The 22,361-nt window shown below is 33.4% G+C and overlaps 1 protein-coding gene across 1 annotated transcript; it reads right to left on the bottom strand.

The window, feature by feature from the left end:
* Nucleotides 1-7,469: 7,469 nt before the first annotated feature.
* Nucleotides 7,470-8,428, bottom strand: LOC133307877 (uncharacterized). Its single transcript, XM_061508431.1, has 3 exons — nt 8,302-8,428; nt 8,075-8,203; nt 7,470-7,969 (listed from the first exon to the last, which is right to left on the bottom strand). The coding sequence occupies exons 1-3, from the start codon at nt 8,426-8,428 to the stop codon at nt 7,470-7,472; spliced, it is 756 nt and encodes a 251-aa protein (XP_061364415.1).
* Nucleotides 8,429-22,361: the final 13,933 nt, after the last annotated feature.

The raw sequence follows: 22,361 nt of genomic DNA, 5'->3' as shown, positions 1-22,361 counted from the left end.
GGTTTTGCATTCAGCTGACAAACAAGTCCTGCAAATATTCAGATTTTAAATATTAAATATATCAAATGCCCTTTGAAAGAAAGTTAATGTTTGACCTATATTCAAATGATATAATATCAGCATGTAATTGGCAACTTTCAAAAATTCATGAAATAAACTACAACCAGATATATACCACTTCACTAGGGAATTCTCATCAGTGTCATCCATCCCTGGGCCATTGTCAAAAATTGAAATCTTATCTTCAGCCAAATTTACTCTGCAAATCATAAAAAACACATCAACAAGTGATCATTGAGCACAGGTATAAGAAACCAACCAACATTACACAAGAGACAATTAAAATTAACAATGTAATTTTAAAATACTGAAAAACTATAAAAATCACACGAATTGAAAATAGTTTATGTCAAAACCAAAGGCACTGAATGATCATTAAATAATCAAATAACTTAAATATGAAATATACATAATGTTCACAATAAGCTGTGGATTTCCGGCAGAGTTTCGAATAGTCACTGCTGTAGGTACACTGAGGTCCTTATAGACTACTTGGACAATGATAATATTAATTCAAAACAGATGATTATCAGATTGTCAAAAGATATATGTATTGATTTCAGATCAATTATCCATATTAAAAATAAATTCTACTTCATGGTCCCTGAACTTCTTCTGAGTTGCTTCTATAAAACAAGACTAAATTAATGGAAGACAGTACATTCTTTTTTTGTTTCCAAAATTCCACGTAAGGGACTAAAAAGACAGTATATTATCACATTGATGTCATACCTGATTAGCTTCCTGTCATTTTCCTTATTGGACCACACTGCTTGCAAGGAATTATCCTGATAAATTAATAGTAGTGTTAGTGTCTAGATGTACAAAAAACTTGGAAAAAAATGAGATTGTACTGTGTGTTTTGTTAATAAGCTCACAATCAAGTCTGCAAGAGCTGTTTCAAAAGTATATTCTTCAGGAAGCTCCAGTAGCAGATCAGTATCTGGCGTCAAATCCCACATATTCTACATTTCAAACACAATCATTATGGCATCATGGAAACAAACCCGCAAGATTTTCCAACAATCAAAATCATACCCTGATCACATAATAAAAACCAAAAGATTAACAGCAGGTACAAAAAAAATCAATAGAGAATCCGAACCTCGAAAGATTTAGCAACATCACTACTCCCATCCTGACTCAGAAGAAATACAAACAAACAAAAAATAAATAATAAATAAATAAAGCTTCAACAAGTAAGCAAAGGAATAAAACCAAACTCAAAATTAAAGAAAAACAAAATATACTAGAATATTTTTATTTTTACTTTTACTTTTTTTAAAAAACCAACAACAGCAATTGCTCAGAAACAGAACAGAGCAGGATCATTAGGTTATACTAACATGAAGGCGTAAAATATGCCACTTGGAAGGCTTATATTTTTTCAATTTAATAACATTGCTAATCTTCCGATCAGTGGCATCCTGAAGAAACAGAGCACCACCCTTCCAGTTAATATCCCTTTTCTTCCTCATTGATTCACCATGGATATCTTTCTGAAATTCCATGTACTTGACTTTTACCAAGCGTATAAAATCCCCGAAACTCATTTCCTGTTGAGGATCCCGCAATATGAGTTCCACACTTGTCCCGTTCGGTAATAGGATTTTGAATCTACGATCCTTTCCAGTTTTGAATCTGTGAGTGAAAACTGAAAAGAAAACTCTTGTTACCATTAATAGGATTTTTTCTGCAGGGCCTGTTCAGGGAAATATGGAGGGTTTTAGCAAGAGAAAGGGCACTGTAATAAATTGTAATTACTTTTAAGTTACAGTTACTTTTGAATTGTAATACGGTATACCTTTAAATTTGTAATAAATTATAATTAAATAGTGTGTGTGTTTTGTGTTGAGTAAGAGAAAGAAAGAAGCTGGTTTATCCACACACACAAAAAAGTGAAAGAAAGAAGCAAAGTAAAAAGTAAAAACTATTGGGGAACGCAGAAAATGTGACACAGTGTAGTACTGCGTAATGCGTCTGGGGATGGGGGCTCTGACAGCTATGATGTACGGATACGGAACACGGGACATGACACGTTGACCCGTAAATTTTAAAAAATGTCATATTTCGACACGTTAGGACACGTTTTAATATTAAATAATATTTTTAAAATATATAATATAGTTTACATGTAATACATATAACAATCTATAATAAGTCATATAGGTAACCAAAAAAATTTCATAACTCAAATATAAAGAAAAATAATAAAACATTATATAACCAATCAAATATTTTTATATTTTTTATTCTTTTGATTTTTGATTCAATCTTTAAAATTTCACTTATTTAATAAAACGGAGCATATTTCTATTCTGGAACCATTTCTTCTTTTTTTTGTTTTTTGGGTACAAAGTACCAACCACTTTCTTTTTCTTCAGAAGAACTTTCACGTGTAAAGTAACCAAATAATAAAATATTAAAAGTTGAACCCATGTGAGAAGCTTATCATCCCTCCTTCCTTACCCATTTCGCAGTATCAACTTTCTTTTTGTACGAAACGGCAAGCCTCCACTCCACCTCCCAGATCTCTAACCTCCACTCCCATATCCTCGTCTCTGTTTCCCTATTCCTCTTCCTCAAGCATCCACCGCCGACGCCACCTCATGCTCACCACTACTAGACTTGGTGTACTCACACACAACAGATCAGATCCTTGCTCATCGTGCTAGCCATCTTCCTCTTCGCCAGGCTCTTCGACCACCTCTTCGCCTCTTCGACCACTTCTTCGCCTCTTGCATCCTCACCGCCATCAGTGCTTTGTGTTTACTGTCTGTTTCTTTTTTTCTTTTTTTAAATTTTTTTGAAGATTTTACATTTATACCCTTTGACTGTGTCGGATAGGTCAAAGTCGCGTGTCCAAATAGTCAACATGTCCCAAAATATTGACCGCGTGTCGGATGCGTGTCCGAGCGTATCGGTGTCCGACACGTGTCGGACACGTACATTTTAAAAATTAACATATCCGTGCTTTGTAGGTGGCCAGTAATACAAATAGGACACACAATCAGAGAGAGAGGGGGAAAGTGGTGGGATGCGTGATACTAAGCTAGTGAATAGACTTGCGCTAGAGTAGAGATGGAATTCTTGGATGGTTGGACTTATCCATAAAACAAAAAAATTAAAATAAAGAGTAAACATCATTTTTTATCCCTGACAATATTTACGAAATCATTTTTAGTCCCTGGCAATAAAAAAAGATCAAATTAATCCCTAACAGTATGTAAAAAGGGCCACGTTAGTGACGAAGGAGTTGACATAAGGACTAACGTGGCCCTTTTGTCATAATTTTAGGGACCAATTTGGTCCTTTTTTATTGCCAAGGACTAAAAAAGATTTTGTAGATATTTTCAGGGACCAAAAAGGGTGTTTACTCTAAAATAAATGAATATTTAAATGAGTAGGAAGAACTAGAGTCTTGAATTCAGTGACTAGTAATGAAAGAAAAAAAAACTGAGTAGGAAGAACTAGAGTCTTGAATTCAGTGACTAGTAATGAAAGAAAAAAAAAACTGAGTAGATATTCTAATCGTTTTGGTGATTAATTGGTTTCGGGATATAAAACTTTCAACTTCTAAAAATAGTACTCAAAAGAAGTAAACACATACTCATTTCTTTGATGCCAGTTAAACTACGATTATTTACTAAAACTGAGTGTATTAAGTGTTAACCTGGCGTGCTAAGTGTGTCATTTAATTTTATTGATTATTCTTATTATTTTTTAAATTAAATCTTATTTGCTTATGTTGTAGCTTTTTTATTTATATAAATAATGTATTAATTAAAAAAGAAATATTTGTCATATTAATTGTTTCATGTAATCCAAAAAAAATGACGGAATCCACTAAGAAAAAGAGAAGCAAAAAGTTTCATCTACTTTTATGTGTATATGAGATAATTTTATCTCGTATCACATGAGAAATATTTTTTTCATAAAAATATATTAATAGATAATTGAAATAGCAATTTAACATTACTCCTGCAAATGGACTGCGCTCTTTTTCCTAAATATTTTGGTTTTTTTAAGTGAACTTGTTTATTCATGCAATATAAATAAAAAATGATTTCATTACTAGATTAAAGATACTATCTATTTAAATTATGAATCTTAAACGAGAATAAATAAATTAACCTCAAACACGGGGGCAGTATGCGCAACACTACTTCATCCCAAATTTTTACTGGAGCTAGGTAAGTTAAAGTATTAATTTAAATGATATTTTTTAAGAAGAGCTCTTATTACAAAAAAAGATTATTATAATAAATAAAAAAATTAAAAATTAAAATAACTTATCCTAATAACAAATTATTTCATCTTTTCTCTTTTAAAATCCTCAAAACACTTGTATATAATTACCAAACATAGAATATGTGAAAACATGTTAAGAGAAGAAATAAATAAATAAATATATATATATATATATATATATATATATAAACCTATATATTTTTATGTGTATATGTTATCTTCCTATGATTCTTTGGCAAAAAAATTTATTTATTGCAATTTAATTAAATAATTACGCATTTATTGCAGTTTGGGGAGTATTTACAGATGTATTGCACAATGTGACGTCCCTTTTGGGCGTCACATGTGACGCCCCATTGCGGCGTCTCTCATGAAGGAGAAGACGCCCCAATGGGGCGTCACATGTGACGCCCAAAAGGGTCGTCATATTGTGCAATACTATAAATACCCCCACTTTCCTTTTCACTCCTCACTCATTCCCCACTCTCCAACCTCTCTCTAACCTCTCTAACCACCGTTCTTAGCGAAGCTCTGCCGACTTAGGTAAGGTCGTAATACTTCCTCTGTATACGTTTAAATTACGGTGGTAGTTAGTAATGCATGTTAGGATTGATCGTATATAGACTGAGAACATTAGGATAGTCACTTAGAAATTTTGTGCAATGCTATGAATGTTGTAATGATACTTCCCTTTTTTTGTTACGTAGCTCATATTATTAATATTTAATTATGCATTAGGGTTCAACGTATTAATTAGTGATTTAGTAAATAGTGATAGCGACTTCGTAAATTTTGTATGTATGATATTATTAATGTGGGAGTTTATTCATAATTTTGTAGTCATTTAGGTGTGATGATTAGTACATATTTATGAAGTTATTAGTGACCTAGGGTTAAGTATTATGTAAGTATTATATTACTTTTGTCCAATGTATTTTTATTATTTAATTACAAATAAATTACTGTACTACGTATTAACATTATTTCATTAATTTTGATTGTAGTAATGAAAATGACGCATATGCTTAAATTTTTTGATAATAAATTATGTCATTGCTTAATTAATTTGTAAATAAAATGGGGCATTACATGTGATTAATGTAAATGTTGTTTTATATTATATAGTTGAGGGTAATGGCTGAGTCATCATCTTCATCGGGTTTTGCGTCGGATATAGAGCCTACTGATGCCAGCATGTACATCATACCGGGGGCCGTACAGATGGGAGGTCCTTCGTAAGAGGACGCAGAAAGCTCATATTTCATAGCGAGTATGGAATACAGAGCATGTAAGGAAAATAAAGACTAGACGTGGGAAGCCATCTGGGAGGCCACCTATAGGCGTTATCCCAGAGGTTGTCGCAGACTACCTGACACAGGCCGGATTCATACATGTTGCCCAGATGCAACATATTCAGGTATGCAATTTATGTTTTTTGTATTTATGTTATTATTCGTTAACACGCTCTGATTGTATATTTTATCACAGATCGATGCCCCTTTAATTAGTGCTCTGGTCGAGAGGTGGAGACTAGAGACACATACTTTCCACATGACCCAAGGTTAAATGACTATCACCTTGCAAGATGTAGCAGGCATATTGGGGTTTCCTACTGACGGGGATGTCGTCACTGGATCCACCTCTGAGGATTGGCCCGCTGTTTGTGGGGCTGTATTTGGCGCGGTTCCACAGCCAAATAAGTTCCATCATTCAGGCGACGTGCGTATCTCATACTTAGATCGGTTATATACCAGGTGGACTGATCATGAAGGGGATCATGCTGCCGAGATCTACTTCACAAAGGCGCACATTGCCAGGATGCTTGGTTCTCTGTTGCTGGCGGACAAGTCTGGAGGCAGCAATTTCGGTTGTCGGCTAGTCCCGTTGCTTGGGGGAGGATTTGATGATATTGGCCGATATAGCTGGGGATCTGCGGTTCTGTCACACCTTTTCAGGAATTTGTGTGAATTGACAGATGTCGATCGATCTGACATGGGTGGTTGCCATATTCTCCTTCAAATCTGGGCATGGATACGATTCCCACCCATTGCTCTGCGCTTCCTCCTCATCCAGAGCCGGGCACGCATTATGGATGCCGGTATGCTTAGTTAATCTTATTTCATTTCGATAATGATTTATCAAATATACTATCTGTATACTTCTTGATTATGATTGCTGATGTATGTTTCTGATGACAGGTTTAATACAATAGCAAAGTTTAAACCTCATGAGGTCACTCATTATCGGGCTACCTTGGATACACTTTGTAGAGATGAGGTAAGGTGGTCCATATTTAGTTTGTTGTTATTTTATCATGCATGTATATTAATTTCCAACTCCTTATATACAAATTTCATTTTGTGTGTAGGTGGTATGGCTACCATATATCGATTATGAGTGGCTGGACGTGAAGGAACACTAGAAGTATCTCTGGCTTGCTATCAGTCCCCTTATTTACTTCCACACTGTCGAGGCATGTCAGCCGGATAGGTGCATGCGGCAGTTTGGACTTGATCAACCCATCCCTGATGTGAGCAGAAAGTTGAGAGCGATACATGATCATACTCTACGGGGAAAGGTTGAAGAGAATTGGAGGCGTAAGCTTAGTGGATATATAGCGAGATGGCAGGCCAGGGTGAATCATATTGGTGTGCCCCCTCCATTACTAGGGTTGATGTCACCTAATCATGCGTACATGGAGTGGTACAGAGGGAGGGGAAAAAGATACATCTCTCGGAGGGCAACAAAGTTGGGACGAATTGTGAGTTTCTAAAATTTGTGTACACATTCATATTTATGACATTACTAACACATTTTTTTATACAGATTGACGGTCTAGAGATGTTGTATCATGCATCATCTGCGGATGAATTTTCTCGAGTCGGCATTGAGTTTATTCATGAGGAGATTGGCAAGCTTATTGGTATCTTTCGTGAGAATTCACGAGTTGATGAGCCTGGAGCTGAGGCACCAGCAGTCCAGACACAGCCAGATCCACAGTTGTCCTTGGATGTTCCTCGTAAGCGAGTTGAGGGACAAGGATTAGGACGTACACGTGAGCGAGTTGCTGCTGAGCCTGTCCCGATTATGGCTCGCAAGATTCCTCTCAAAATCAACGATGGCCGGAGTATAACCTGTACATAATGGACATCCACAAATTAAACATAAATTGATAAACATAATGGAATGACATAAATATGCATCGTGTCAATGAGTATACCTAAATTCTTTAACATCTGCTTTAAACCTTCATTCCGAAATTTTTGATTGAAGTTGCTTGCAATATGACGAATACAAAAGACGTGATATGCATTTGGTGGCTGCCAATTAGGGTTATTCTCCACAGCAGATATTATGCTACGATGCCGATCGGAGATCAAACATATGTTTGACATGTCAGTAACATGAGCACGAATATTAACAAGAAAATAGTTCCATGCATCCAAGGTCTCGCCTTCAACGATGGCAAAAGCAATCGGTAAACATTCATCATTACCATCTTGGGCTGTGGCCACCAACAATTTTCCTTTGTACTTCCCATATAAATGTGTTCCATCAATTTGAATAACGGGTTTGGCAAATTTGAATGCCTCACAACACTGTCTAAACGTCCAAAATATGCGATGAAACTCCTTCTTTCCAGTAACTAAGCTCTGCTCTGCATAAAGATCATTTGTTTGGATATTATAAAATGAACTTGGAGAAAAGCGCAGCATGTATTCGCACCACCTTGGCAAAAAAGCGTACGATTCCTCCTAATCACCGTACATAATTGCGATCGCTTTCTGCTTCGCATACCACACCTTTCTGTAGGAAACTTTAAAGCCATATTTAGCGGTTATCCTTTCTTGCACCAAAGAGATTGACACAGATGGTTCTTCCTTTATCATTCCTGCATTGAAGAGGACCCAGACTCGATAATAGCTCACAAATTTAATTACACAGCAGTACGTAAACGTTGACATGTCATTACGGTAAATAAATATGTACCTATGACGAGATCTGCAATAACGTCTGCATCGAGTTGTCTATGTCCCTGCGAAATGTGCTCATTCAAACAATTGTGTTTTCCACCCCATCTCGTAATCTTCCAATTTTCACCAAACACTGGTTTCATGGCCCTAACGCGCCACGGGAAACCCTTATCATACGCACAACATTTCATGGATAACTTTGCAGGCGTGCTCTCAATTACAATTGCTTCTTGATGCTCCCTAATGAGGAGGTGCTTAAGTGCCATTTGGACATTTTTTTGTTGTTGCAAATTCTTGATTGACAAATAAATTGTCGCCCAGTTGCCACGAACCTTGTATTGAACCCGATTCTGAGACCGTACCGTCAGCGCAAGATTCTTGTTTGCTTGATAACTCCAATCAATGTAGGAATAATGTGGATTCCTTGCCAAAAAGGAATAACAGCTTCGTCAACTGCAATTGCGGATTGTAACTTATTAATACAAACTTCCTAATTCAGGTAGTAAATCAGGTATGTACTCAACTATATACACATTATTTCAATTACCTTCATGATGACTCCCTAATGGGGCAGACGCAACGTCATGCAACTACGTCATTTGCGCGACCACTGGTTGATGGAATAATGAGATTTGAGACGCACCCATTTCGGCACCTTCATCTCCTTCGGAAGCACTAGCACCCTCCGCCAGAAGACGTTATTCCATTGCGATATTTTCATCATCGTCGTCGTCGTCGTTGTGCATTTCCCAAGTTGGATCATTTTCATCTCCCTCAGAATAGTTACCAACTGGAGACGCATGAGCGGCAGACAAAGATGGAAGACGGGCATAATTTAAATCAACTGACCTCACCGGTAAGGGAACATTCTCGGTTGCGGCAATGTCGATATACAACTCCAGAAAATCTGTCCTTGACTGGTTGAAAAATTCTTCCATTGTCATCTCCAAGTCTTTATCGTCAACCACTTGCAAACTAATGTATTTATCACATTGCCATAATCTTATCGTGTTCTGAGTGATACATTGATTGCTTTGAAGACTTAGCTTCTGCCAAATTTTCTGATGCAGTTCGCCAATGGTTGCATTGCGTTCGATACGTGTCGGCCTTTTTTCACCTTCAAAGATGACACCTCGTCGACCTTCTACCTTTCTACCATTGTAATATAACACAACACGAACAAAATCAGGACGTAAGCTCATTCTTAAATAGTAGAAATAAAATTCAAATACAAAGGGAATAGATATGAAGAGTGAGAGAAGAAGAGGTGTGAAGAGAGAGAAGAGGTGTGAAGAGTGAATGGAGGGGTGGGGGGATTAAATAGACTGCACAATGTGACGCCAAATTTTTTTCTAAATGCATGTGTTAACCCTAAAATACACAATTTTTTTCTCAAAAGGGTAGACGGGAGCTTTTTCATTTCACTGAACTGTGGATGCCAAATTCTACATCTCGAATTATACTCTATCCCACAAAGAATTCTATTCACCCCTCTATTTGAATTGATAGGTTTTAAAGAGATTTGGTTAAACAATTTATTAAAAAGCTTTTTCGCAAAAGCTAATGTCGGTTTGATTAAAAAGATGAAATATCAAACCACTTAAGAAAGTAGAGGTATAATTATTATGATGGTGTATTTTAAATTAAATACCATGTTCATGATACTTGTTTAAACTATTAAAGATGAGTTGCATTATGTATGAGAAAAAAAAAAAAGACGAGTAGCATTTTGCAAAAGACCAATTAAGGGCAAGTGTTAACTATTAAGGTACTATTTAATACAAATAAATATTAATTTCGTTACTAACATAATGTTTATTTAGACGACGAAGGACTTGGGAGGAAAATTGAAGAAGAAAGTGAAATATTAAGAGCAGATTCTCAAAATAAAAATAAAAATAAAATTGAGATGGCCAAATGGGGAGTGAGTGTGAGTTATGGGGGCGAGAGTGGCAAGGAGATGGCTCATGCCGTACCATCTAACCTAATCACACATGAGAGGTGCCCCTGCCCACTGGTTAAATTCATTAAAGAACATTTGTGTTTTGCAAAAGAATCATAGGAAGATAAAATATACACATAAAAATATATAGGTTTATATATATATATATATATATATATATATATATATATATATATATATATATATATACACATATATATATATATATATTTATTTCTTCTCTTAACATGTTTTCAGATATTCTATGTTTGGTAATTATATAAAAGTGTTTTGAGGATTTTAAAAGAGAAAAGATGAAATAGTTTGTTATTAGGATAAGTTATTTTAATTTTTTATTTATTATAATAATATTTTTTTGTAACAAGAGCTCTTCTTAAAAAATATCATTTCAATTAATACTTTAACTTACCTAGCCCCAGTAAAAATTTGAGTAGTGTTCCGCATACTGGCCCGTGTTTGAGGTTAATTTATTTATTCTCGTTTAAGATTCATAATTTAAATAGACAATATCTTTAATCTAGTAATGAAATCATTTTTTATTTATATTGCATGAATAAACAAGTTCACTTAAAAAAACCAAAATATTTAGGAAAAAGAGCGCAGTCCATTTGCAGGAGTGATGTTAAATTGCTATTTCAATTATCTATTAATATATTTTTATGAAAAATATATTTCTCATGTGATATGAGATAAAATTATCTCATATACACATAAAAGTAGATGAAACTTTTTGCTTCTCTTTTTCTTATTGGATTCCGTCATTTTTTTGTATTACAAGAAACAATTAATATGACAAATATTTCTTTTTTAATTAATACATTATTTATATAAATAAAAAGCTACAACATAAGTAAATGATTTAATTTAAATAAAAATTTAAAAAATAATAAAAATAACCAATAAAATTAAATGACACACTTGGCACGCCAGGTTAACATACACTCAGTTTTAGCAAATAATCGTAGTTTAACTGGCAGCAAAGAAATGAGTATGTGTTTAATTCTTTTAAGTATTATTTTTAGAAGAAGTTGAAAGTCTTCTATCCCGAAACCAATTAACAACCAAACCGATTAGAATATCTACTCAGTTTTTTTTTCTTTCATTACTAATCACTGAATTCTAGACTCTTGTTCTTCCTACTCATTTAAATATTCATTTATTTTATTTTGTTTGTTTTATGGATAAGTCCAACCGTCACCAAGAATTTCATTTCTACTCTAGGCGCAAGTCTATTCACTAGCTTAGTATCACGCATCCCACCCAGTGTTTTAAAACTCCGCTCCACCCTCCGAGTTGACCCGGGTCAATCCTGACCTCTCCGCTCTGAGGGTTGGGGTTACAAGTTGGACCCTATATGCATATCGACCCCTCTGACCCCCAAAACCCGGCCAGGTTTCAGTGACTACCGGGTAACTCCCGAGTTTCCGTCGAAAATTTTCAACGGAATCCATTTTCCGTCGAAAATCACAATAATTTTCGACGAAATTCCATTGATTTTCTGTGAAAAAAATTTCACAGAAATAAATTCCGTCGAAAACTTTCAACGGATATAAATTCCGTCGAAAATTTTTCACGGAATTAAATTCTGTTGAAATTTTTCTACGGAAATAAATTTCGTCGAAATTTTCGTCTAAAAATGGATTATCAACGAAGGAAAATTCGACGACTTGAATTCCGTCGAAAACGTTTTCGACGGAATTTATACCATTTTCGACAGAATTTTTCCGTCGAAAAAAAGTACTTTTTTAGTAGTGTGATCTATTGCAGTATTTTCTTCTTCCTTTGGCAGGTTGACCGACTTAAAATCGAGTTTCGTCATGGGAGCTTCGTCAAAACTCAAAAATACTATATTTTGAGCAATTTTTATCACAAAACAACTCAGAAACAACAAACCATCGAGATTTTAATACAATTTATCTCAAAAACAATATATTTTTGAGAAATTTTGGAAGCTTAAAATATGATTTTTCAAGCTAAGGATCGCGGTTTTTTGGACACAAAAAGGTGTGATTTTTGTATTAAAAACAACATAAAACAGTGAAAAAATATCAGGAGAACTAAAACCCTCAAACCAATTTTCGTTTTATATCAATGAAATAATATCAATTTAAAGAAAGATTGAAACTTTCATAATATGAACCCTATATTTCGTGATAATATATTTATGAACGAAATTCCTTCTCCATAGGAAACGATTTCAAATAATTTTTATGTCAATAGATAATTGAAAACTTATTTTTCAAAAGCCCAGAGAAATTTAAGGTTTTAATGTATCGATTGAAAAAAATTTGAAATTTTTTCTAAATTTTCATGTGATAAAACCCATAAATTTAGATTCAAAATTATCTTCGAATATTCAATGAAAATATGCATATGATATATGATTAGAAAACTCTCATCACGTAGAACAAAAACCCCAAGGTTTTCAAGATCAATTGTAAAAAGTTCCAAATGAAATTTAATCATGAACTTTAGGTTTTATATGCAAATTTAGAACTATTTTAATAATTAAAAAAATTGGGTCTTATAATCATATAGGCATAGCTTTGATACCAAATGAAGAAGATAATTTTCAACTCGTTGGTCAAACCCAAGAGCATGAACGAGAAAATATTAATGTGTGGAGGACTAGTATAACTTTAGATATGTGAAGAGCTGTTACTTAGTAATTTTGAATGTTTGTTAAAAATTATATTATGTTTTACTGATTAAGAAAATTATATTAGGTTTTACTTTTTTATAAATTTCATTGCATTTCTTTGTTATTTTTTTATTGACTCTTGTACTTTTGAATGTTTGTTGAAAATTCATATGGTTTTTTAAAATCTTATAAATCTATATTGTACTTTCAAATCTTATAAATTCTATTAAAATCCAATCTTATGAAATCTTGATTGTAAAAAAAGTCTGTTGAAAAAGTCTTTAAAGTCTCTCCAATTCTAAAGAGTCTTTTAAAAACTATAAAAAAATTTATCTCAAAAAAGTCTTTTAAAATCCTAATCCAATACCCTTAACCTGTTAGGAACTTAACTAAGGGCCTGTTTGTAGCACCTGATAAAGAAGATAAGATAGGATAACTTATCATATCCTACTTTTATCTTTTGTTTGGTGGGTCAATAGGATATGATTAACTTATCCTATTGTCTCATTTTATCCTATCCAATACATGATTTCTTATCCTATGGGAGGAGCTGGGTTAAGATTCAACAAGATAGGATACCAATATTGGATACCCAATATATCTCCATGCTACCTTGTTTCTCCACAAGAACCCCAACACTAAATGTAATCCCTTTTCGGGTCGACACAGACCCGATGACCAGTATGACCCGGTCGTCGGTGTTGGGTTCAACATCCTCGTAGTGGATTTTGCACCCATTTTCTCGTCGAAGCTGCCGATCAGACCTCCCACGACGGACGCGTGGCAGTCCAAGCGAATCGAGGTGTTCGGTTTCTAGTGTGCACGCGCGAGGTCACTTCGATCTGAAGCAAAATGTTAAGCCTTTCATGGAGGTAACTGATTCATGAGAGAGAGAAAGTGGTTCAGTAGAGTGATTGAAAAGAATATTATAGGTCACATTTTGTTAGAATTGTATAAATACATTTAAAAAATTTAAAAATTAAGTTTTGATAAATTATATGACATTATGTTAAAAAGGGTATTTTAGTATATTTGTATCATATCTTGATGATATCTGGTTCGTTTCAAACACACAATAGGATAACATAATCTTATCATATTGCTAATCAGGTGCTCATCAAACACATGATATGATATCAGCTTATCAGCTCCATATCATATCCTACCCTTATCCAACTCTCTTATCCTATTCGTTCTTATCTATCATGTCCATCAAACGAGCCCTAAGTATACATGTTTTACCCTTATTAAAAAAAGAAAATAAAGTGCTAAAAAAATAAGATCAAATATTATGACAACTTTGAACATTTAATAAAAGACTAAATTAAAAAAATAATAAATAAAAAAATAGAAGAAAAAATAAGGTCAAAAATATGTTAAAAATCACAATAATGAAAGAAAATATTAAAATTAAAAAAAATTAGTCTAAATGAAAAAAGAAATACTAAAGACCAAAAATAGAAGAAAAAATTAAGATAAAAATAAAATTAAAAACAAATGAAACAAAAAGAAATCACAATTATGAGTTTTCAATATATTTAGTTTTATTTTTCTTTTATTTTTTATTTTTTGTCCTTAATCTATTTTATTCTTTTTTATTAGATATGTTTGGACTTTTTTATATATTTTTAATTTTTTTCACTTTTTGGTCTATTTTAATCTGATTTTCTTCTTCTTCTTTTTAAGCCTTGTATCATCCCATCTATTAAAGATTTTCGTAAAAAAAGTTAAAAAGAGAGAGAATAAAATATCAAACGTATCAAAATAAAAAGAATAAAATAGATCAAAGATAAAAAATAAAAACCAAATATATTGAAAATTCATAACTGTTATTTCTTTTTGTTCTATTTTTTTATCTTAATTTTTTGTTCTATTTTTTGTATTAAGTAAATATTATTTCATTTAGACTTTTTTATTTTTTTATTTTAGTTTTTCTTTCACTATTGTGATTTTTAACACCTTTTGTCTTATTTTTTTTATTTTTTTATTTAGACACATTTGATCTTTTTTTCTTTTGGTCTTTTATTAAGTATTCTAAGTTTTCATAACATTTGGTTTTTTTTCTTTTTTATTTACTTTATTTTACTTTTTTATCACTTTATTTTCTTCAATTAAGAAGGGAAAATCAGGTATATTTAGTCAAGTTTCTAACAGTGTTGAGAAGGGGGTGGATGGAAAAAAACTACAGAAGATTAAGTGTTTAAAAAAAGCATAGGAATGTAAGTGATTCAAAGCAATAGCATCAAGTATATTTAGTCAAGTTTCTAACAGTGTTGAGAAGGGGGTGGATGGAAAAAAACTACAGAAGATTAAGTGATTAAAAAAAAGCATAGGGATGTAAGTGATTCAAAGCAATAGCACAGGAGAATTTTTGAACTTTCCCAATTTATAATAACATGAGAGTAATAGTGCAAAAGAGATTGTATTGCAAGGGAGCTTGCAAGATAAACTTGTGTTGATAGTAAAGTTGACGCTTATTATTCATTTTTATTTTAGCTAACCCAACACTAATTACCTCTTTGAGGCAAGTTGGCTCCACCCGGTATTTCCATAAGCTTCGATTCTTTGAGCCGGTTATGGGACTAATTCAGAGTGCTAGGCGGGTCAGGGATGAAGATATTTAAATCCTTCCCAAAGGTGGCATGAGAGGATCAAACCGATACCCTTTCCTTTTCACGACCAAGCTAAATTAAATTATGTTTAGTTTGTTTGTGAGGGAGTATTCCGAGTAGAATGGAATGTGATATATTCTCCAACAATTTTAAAAAAGTATATATAAAAAAAATTATAATTCAAATTTCAAACTGCTATGTTATAATGCGATTGAAGCATTGAGATTAATTTTGCACTTCTTTCCTACAAGAAAAAACTAGTCTTCTTCTTTTTTTGGTTCAAAGAGTTGGGGGTATGATGAGGTTATGCTAGATTACTTTTTAAAAATAAAATAAAATAAGGATAATATTCCTCCAATGTGAGCTTGCTTTAAATCAAGTAAGGGTGTATCCACCCTTAATTTGATTTACAGTACATTATGATGTTAACCTACTAAAATTTAATAGAAGAAGTGATTAGTCCAATAACAATTGAGATGGATCACACATGTATGAGTCTGATCTACTAGGTGTCTGAGTCTTTGTTGATATTGATACTGTGAGATGAGACTTTTGTAAGATGCTTTGCTTTACAATGAGATACTCTGCGAGATGGAGTGTTTAAGGATGAATCTTGGTATTGACAGGGGAGAAAGGAGGGAGGCATCTGCAAGACATTCCAACATTCAAGTTAGTAAATTAGTGATATATTATAGTCTAGATAGGAAAAGATGATCATACTTGAATTTCAAGCCTCTATTTATATAGTAGTTAAGCATCTTGCTAGTGCGCAAAGGTGACTCTTGCAGGATGCCTGTTGATGGGCTACACCTTGTAGGTGCAGTTGGAAGCATATGTTTGTCCTTTAATCATTGGCTATTAGGGAGGCTATAGAGTTCTGTGATGCTAAGGTCATGTAGTTGCAATGGACTGAATTGTTGATGTCGTTTGTTAGGTGAAGATGGCCGAGTTTTCTTAGATTAGAAGTGATAGTTGTTGGGCCTTTCATGGATTGGGCCTTCATCTTACGTGAGATAGGTTCAGATCAAAATACATGCTTACTTGTTTACTTTAAAACAAACTTTCTTTAAATAAAACCTTTCTACAAAAAATAAATCGATTAATAAGAATTATTGAGTTAAACGTATCAAATTGAAAATATATGTAAAATGTAGATCTAAATTAATTTAACTTGATAATGATCAAGTTGAGAGTAGGGGTGTAAATGGGTTGGGTTGGGCCGGGCTTTGACCTTTATTGCTCAAGCCTACGTAAAAAAAATAATTCAGCCTATCTGGCCTATTAAAGGCTTTTTTTGTAGGCCAAACCCGACCTATTTTAAAAAATAAGAAAGCCTGACATGGCCTACAGGCCTTGTAGGCCTCCCACTGTAGATACTAAGCAAATAAAATAATGGTATAGAGCAAAGAAAGTTCTATTCATGCATACACTAGTACTTCTCATAAGAAAAAAATAACAAACAAGAAAGAGTCAACATAATACTCCAGCTCTAGAATGTATATCATAGAGAAATAGAGTCAAAGAAATGAGGAAAATAACAAAAATACAATTATTGGGTGCTGAAATAAAGTCTACAAGAGAATGTCATTCATCTAAAAATCTTTAAACCACCATCAAGACAAGGGAAAGAAGAGTATTTTATTTTTAATAAATTAAATAGGCCAGCCTACAAGGCTTTGGGCCAGGCTTGGCAAAATTGGCCTACGACCTATTTGTTAAAAGGCTTTCTTATAAGTCTAAGCCTACTCTACTTTTATAAAAGGTCGGGCCAAGCCAGGCTTAATGTAGACTGGGTTGTAGGCTGGGTCGGGCCAACCCAGCCCATTTACACCCCTAGTTGAGAGGTAGACGGACAGTTTTTTAAATTATTACACTAAAAAGAACTTTTAAATTTTTAAATATAAAAATATTATCATTTACTATTTTAAAAACTGAAAATTACAAAATTAAAGTGCTTAGGTCAATTTATGTTTACAGGGTTCAAAAACAAACCCGTGATGAAGGTAAAATTAAATTGGATTGGACTATATATTATGATTTAGTTTAGGGGGAAATCCCGTATTATAAAATTATTGAAAATGGGCTATTCCATCCATGTTCCCTTGTGATCTGGATATTAATATGAGACCCACATAAAAGAGGCCCACTTTGAAAGTCTTCATCATTAAGAAAGGATTTGGTCAACAAAGACTGCTACCTCTTCTCCATCTCCCAAAGCTCATGACAACAAAGCTCCTCAATAATAAAGGCTACATGAGCTCCTCAATATTAAAGGCTACATGACAGCAAGCTACTTCTAAATACTTCATCTCCAAGTATACCTCAGCACCAAGACATCTCTGCAAATGTTATCTCCCAACCACCCACAAGAACCAATAAAAAAAGATGTATGCTTTCACCATGAAGAAAGACATCTCCCAAGCTGGTCATCTCTCCACTATAAATACATGTGTTAATCCAAGTACATATCTTCTTCTACATAATAAAACCTGCTTGAACCAAATCTGACTTGACCGTCAGAGTGTCTTGCATGTACACCCCCATCTTGTTCCATTGAAGACTCATGGGTTAAAGATGCTTCAATTGCAAGATGCTCTGACCCAAGGCGGTTCTGGGCCATTTGTGTAGAGGAAGGTCATATGATCAGCCCATATTGTATTGGTCCGATCACCTTGTAATTTTATTTTTATTATTTAGTTTCTCTTTTTTCCTAGCTTGTATGATGGGAAAATGAAGAAATAGAAAAAAATAAAAATAAAAATAAAGTCTTTAATGTATATTGTACAAGAACTTTATCCTTATTTATAATTTTTTTTGTAACAATCCTTATTTATAATTTTAAAACAATAAAATTGTACAGGCGTAGCACAACAATAGTACAAAATGGAAGTATAATACAAATAGTACAAATAAATTAAATGTGCTATTAAAGCTATCCAAATATCATACTAACTTTTTCACCTAGAATAAGGGTAATAATGTTTAACAACAATGTTAACACGATACGAAAAAGTCATATTCAAGTTAACACATTCTTAAATTTGTATTGTATTCATGTTGAGTGTATTCATTTTTACATCAAATTCGTAAAATATCAACCCAAATTATCACTCCACGTGTAAAGGAATTAATTAACTTAAATTATAAAACAAAATATGAAAACAATGATGATAAGCTCGATTCTCAAGTTCGATACTAAAGACAGCAACCAATGTTTGTTCGTTCCGAGCCAATAAATAAGAGAATTAATCACCAAAAAAAGATGCATTAACTAATAGTTGAGTGATAATAAGTGATTTCATCGCCCTATTTAGTCTTTGAATGAGCCTGTGGAAGCATATGAGTTAATAGAGAAATGAATATCGTGAAATAGTATACCTTCTATGTATCGGATAATCCAAAAAATAAATAAATAGCATTTAGTAAGTGGAACGCGATGTATCCATGAACAGACTTACTAAATGAAGAGCATATATAGGAGATGTTAGCTAGAATAGGCGTAAGTAGATCACGGATTCACAGTACCCACCGGTTAACAAGATAGTTTGATCATTGAGTAAAGTATCATCCAATAAAGTAAGCCAAATTATGGTATGCTTAATCTCGCTATCAGTAAGTCCGGCCCAAAAGATGAGGTCCAAAGCATACTTAGCTTGAGAACGAATATTCCATGACTAGAAGAAACTCACTGAAGCCCTAAAATATAACTGAGAGATCCATGAACTTTTACTAATGAGTTTAATATTTCTCAAAGTGTAGAAGATAATTTTATCTTTTATACATATATAAAAATGTGTGAGACTCATATGTGGTCTTATAAGGAGAAGAGAGAAAAAAAAATATAAACTCCACATTTTATTTTATTTTTTGATAACAAACTCCACACATTTTTATATGTATGTATGTATGTGATATTTTATCTTCTACGACATGGGAAACATTAACCCATTTATTAAAATACTATTTATTGTTAACTTTCCTCTCATTCGTTAATAGTAAACATAAAGTTGCAAAAATGATTAATGTATCAATACCCGAAACAAAAAGCAAATTAAAAATATTTATTTTGAAGCAATCGAGGAATAAAAAAAATGGAAAGATTTTATGTTATTATTGTTGATATGTTAGTTAACATGATCATGTCATGTAAGAGATTTATGGGCAAATCAATGGTGACGAGGAATGAAAGAGAAAAAAAATATTAAAATAAAGAATGACAAGATCATCACCATTAATTTATCTATGAATAGTTAGGATTATCTCACATGACATAGCATGTTAATTAAAACATTAAAAGATCTACTCCTATTGTTGTTAGAGATTGTAATGAATTATATATAAGCTTTTCCGTGATATTTTAAGCTTTCTAGGATAGTTATTAATTATTCTTTGATACACGAGTAATGCCTTCTTAACTAGAATCTTATCACTCCCATTATTTTAATAAAAGTTAAAATTTTGTTATCAAAAAAAAAAAAAAAAGTTAAAATTTAACACAATATAATATAAGAAATAAAAGTATAATGTTATAGGATTTAAAAATAATTTCGTGCCCACCTTATTTTTTGTGTGTTGTGTATTGAGAGACTTGCCCACCTTATCATCCACGCTTTTAACAACAATCTCCGTAAGCCTGTGGTCTTTAAAAAAAAAGAGGTCCTCCTATCAGTCGCTTGTTTTTCGTTGACGATCTCCTTTTATTTGCAAAAGCATCGTTAGATCAAGCAAGACTTATTGAAAGGATCTTCTCTTGTTCTGTCAAGCATCGGGTCAGAGAGTTAATAGTGAGAAGTCTAGAGTTTTCTTTTTGAAGAATGTAAACGACTCTAGAGCTTCGGAGATAACCCAAGCTTTGGGATTTTATCTGACATCCAATCTAGGGAAGTATCTGGGCATACCCTTTCTGCATGGTCATTCTAATGCCAACTCTTTCAGTTAGTTCTGAATAAAATGGACTCCCAAGCTTTTGAACTGGAAAAGAGGCTCTCTTTCTATGGCTGGGAGAACAACCTTGGCTCAATCTTTTTTAGCCTCTCTTGTTTGCTCCCTGCCAAGACATGCGACGAGATTGAAAGGCGAGTTCACGTGATTTTTTATGGGGCTCTAACAATGAGAAAAGAATTAAAGATTCAATGGATATATATAAGACTAATTTAAATGAAGCGCATCTGAAGATGGGAATCATTGGGACATATAAACGTGAGAAAGTGGAGAATTTTATATGTTGGAATTTTCCACCTAGCGGATGGGTCAAACTTAACGTTGATGGCTTTAGTAAGAGGGGAGGAGCACAGTCTTGCTGCGGAGGTGTCATTAGAGACGACACTAGAAGATGGATCGCAGGAATTAATCTTTGGATCGAAGAGGATTCACAAGTGGCTATATATTAGCTTCATTACCGGCAGTTGTGATCCTTGTCATCCAGTGGCCCTATTGGTCAAACGTATAAACTCTTTATTGCAGAGACAGTGGGTTACTTAAATTAGTCATACATTTAGAGAAGGGAACATGGTGGCAGACATGCTGGCCTCCCATGGAAGCAAATGGACTGATTTGGAACCTCCATATATTACAAGAACCTCCTCTTGAGTGTAATAATATTTTAATTAGTAGAGATTGTATGGGTTAATGGGTATCTCTTGCCCTAGACTTTGTAACCGTCTTTAGTTTCTTTCCTTATCTTTCCAAAAAAATAAAATAAAATCGTGCGGACATATTCAAGAAGAAAAATAAAGTGGAACGATGAAAGAAAAAAAAATATACTTTTATACTTTTCCAAAAAAATAAAATAAAATCGTGCGGACATTATACTTTTCTTTTCTATATAATATAAACTATTGCATTGTCTGTCTTCCACACCCAAATATTCGATGCCTCTACGTAATAATTGCAGGCTATATTTCCATTTGCCGATTTGCATACCCAGTTGGTTCATTCTTTACTTGCATGCTTCTATCTTTACTTCTCTTACTTTTTCCTATACGAATTGTATTATGCTAGTAACCGCTAACTACCAAGAAATTACCATATATGCTAACTTGTAATTTTTTATGCTCATAAAAACTTTTAAGTCCAACAGAACATAAAAATGTTATGCGCAGCGCCCAACAAATAAAATTTGGATAGGAATTAATGTTATATGAGATAGAATAATAAGAACAATAATGCACAGATATTTATGTAATTTAATACTATATTTATTTCATGGGCGATGCGATGACTGATCAAAATGAAGTAATAGAAAAATGAAAATAAAATTTTATATCTCGCACATTAATTCAAACAACTGAATGCAACTTCTATATATATAATTATTGAAAATAGATTATTCTATTTATTTTTATTTTTGCCTACCTTATCTATTTATCTTTAGTATCATTGGATTATAATATCAATAGGAGAGAGATAGAGAGGAATTCTAGTCAAATGATATTGAATATGAGTAGGTGATTGGACCAAATACACTATGGACTGGCTAATATGTATTGAGTCCAATCACACACGGTTGAGTAGTCTGCGAAGTTCTTGATCTGGGCTTGGAGTTGTGTAATGGATCGTGCTTTGCCTTTGTCTTTTACGTTGGCGCGTAGACACCAAATGGAGGGGTACATGCGAAGACACTCTGATGCTTAAGTCAGTATCAGAGGCATGATTTTTTATGTTGTTAATGTAAAGGATGATCGTACATTGGTGTTGTATCGTTTGCTTATATAGTGTTTATGATGCCGCCTTAGTGAGGCGGCTTGGTTTCTGAGTGGCCAGCCTTGGGCTGCAAGTCAGTAAAGGAACCTATGTAGCCTAATCGTCTATGATGTCTAGTGGTAGAGTCGCGGTAAGCTGGAGCTGTCCGTTGTCTATTG

This window comes from Gastrolobium bilobum, unplaced genomic scaffold, assembly GCF_033153095.1.
Source record: "Gastrolobium bilobum isolate Gb01-03AN ecotype WA unplaced genomic scaffold, APGP_CSIRO_Gbil_v1 utg755, whole genome shotgun sequence".
NCBI classification, from domain to species: domain Eukaryota; kingdom Viridiplantae; phylum Streptophyta; class Magnoliopsida; order Fabales; family Fabaceae; genus Gastrolobium; species Gastrolobium bilobum.
Note: the sequence above shows the minus strand (reverse complement) of the source record. Positions and strands in the feature narration are given on the sequence as shown.

Excerpts from the sequence above, each read along its gene's own strand:
- LOC133307877 (XM_061508431.1), bottom strand. The coding sequence starts at position 8,428 with ATGAAACCAGTGTTTGGTGAAAATTGGAAGATTACGAGATGGGGTGGA. Across the intron at positions 8,204-8,301 it reads TATTGCAGATCTCGTCATAG|GAATGATAAAGGAAGAACCA; the intron begins GTACATATTTAT and ends TCTTCAATGCAG. Across the intron at positions 7,970-8,074 it reads AGCGATCGCAATTATGTACG|AGCAGAGCTTAGTTACTGGA; the intron begins GTGATTAGGAGG and ends ATCTTTATGCAG.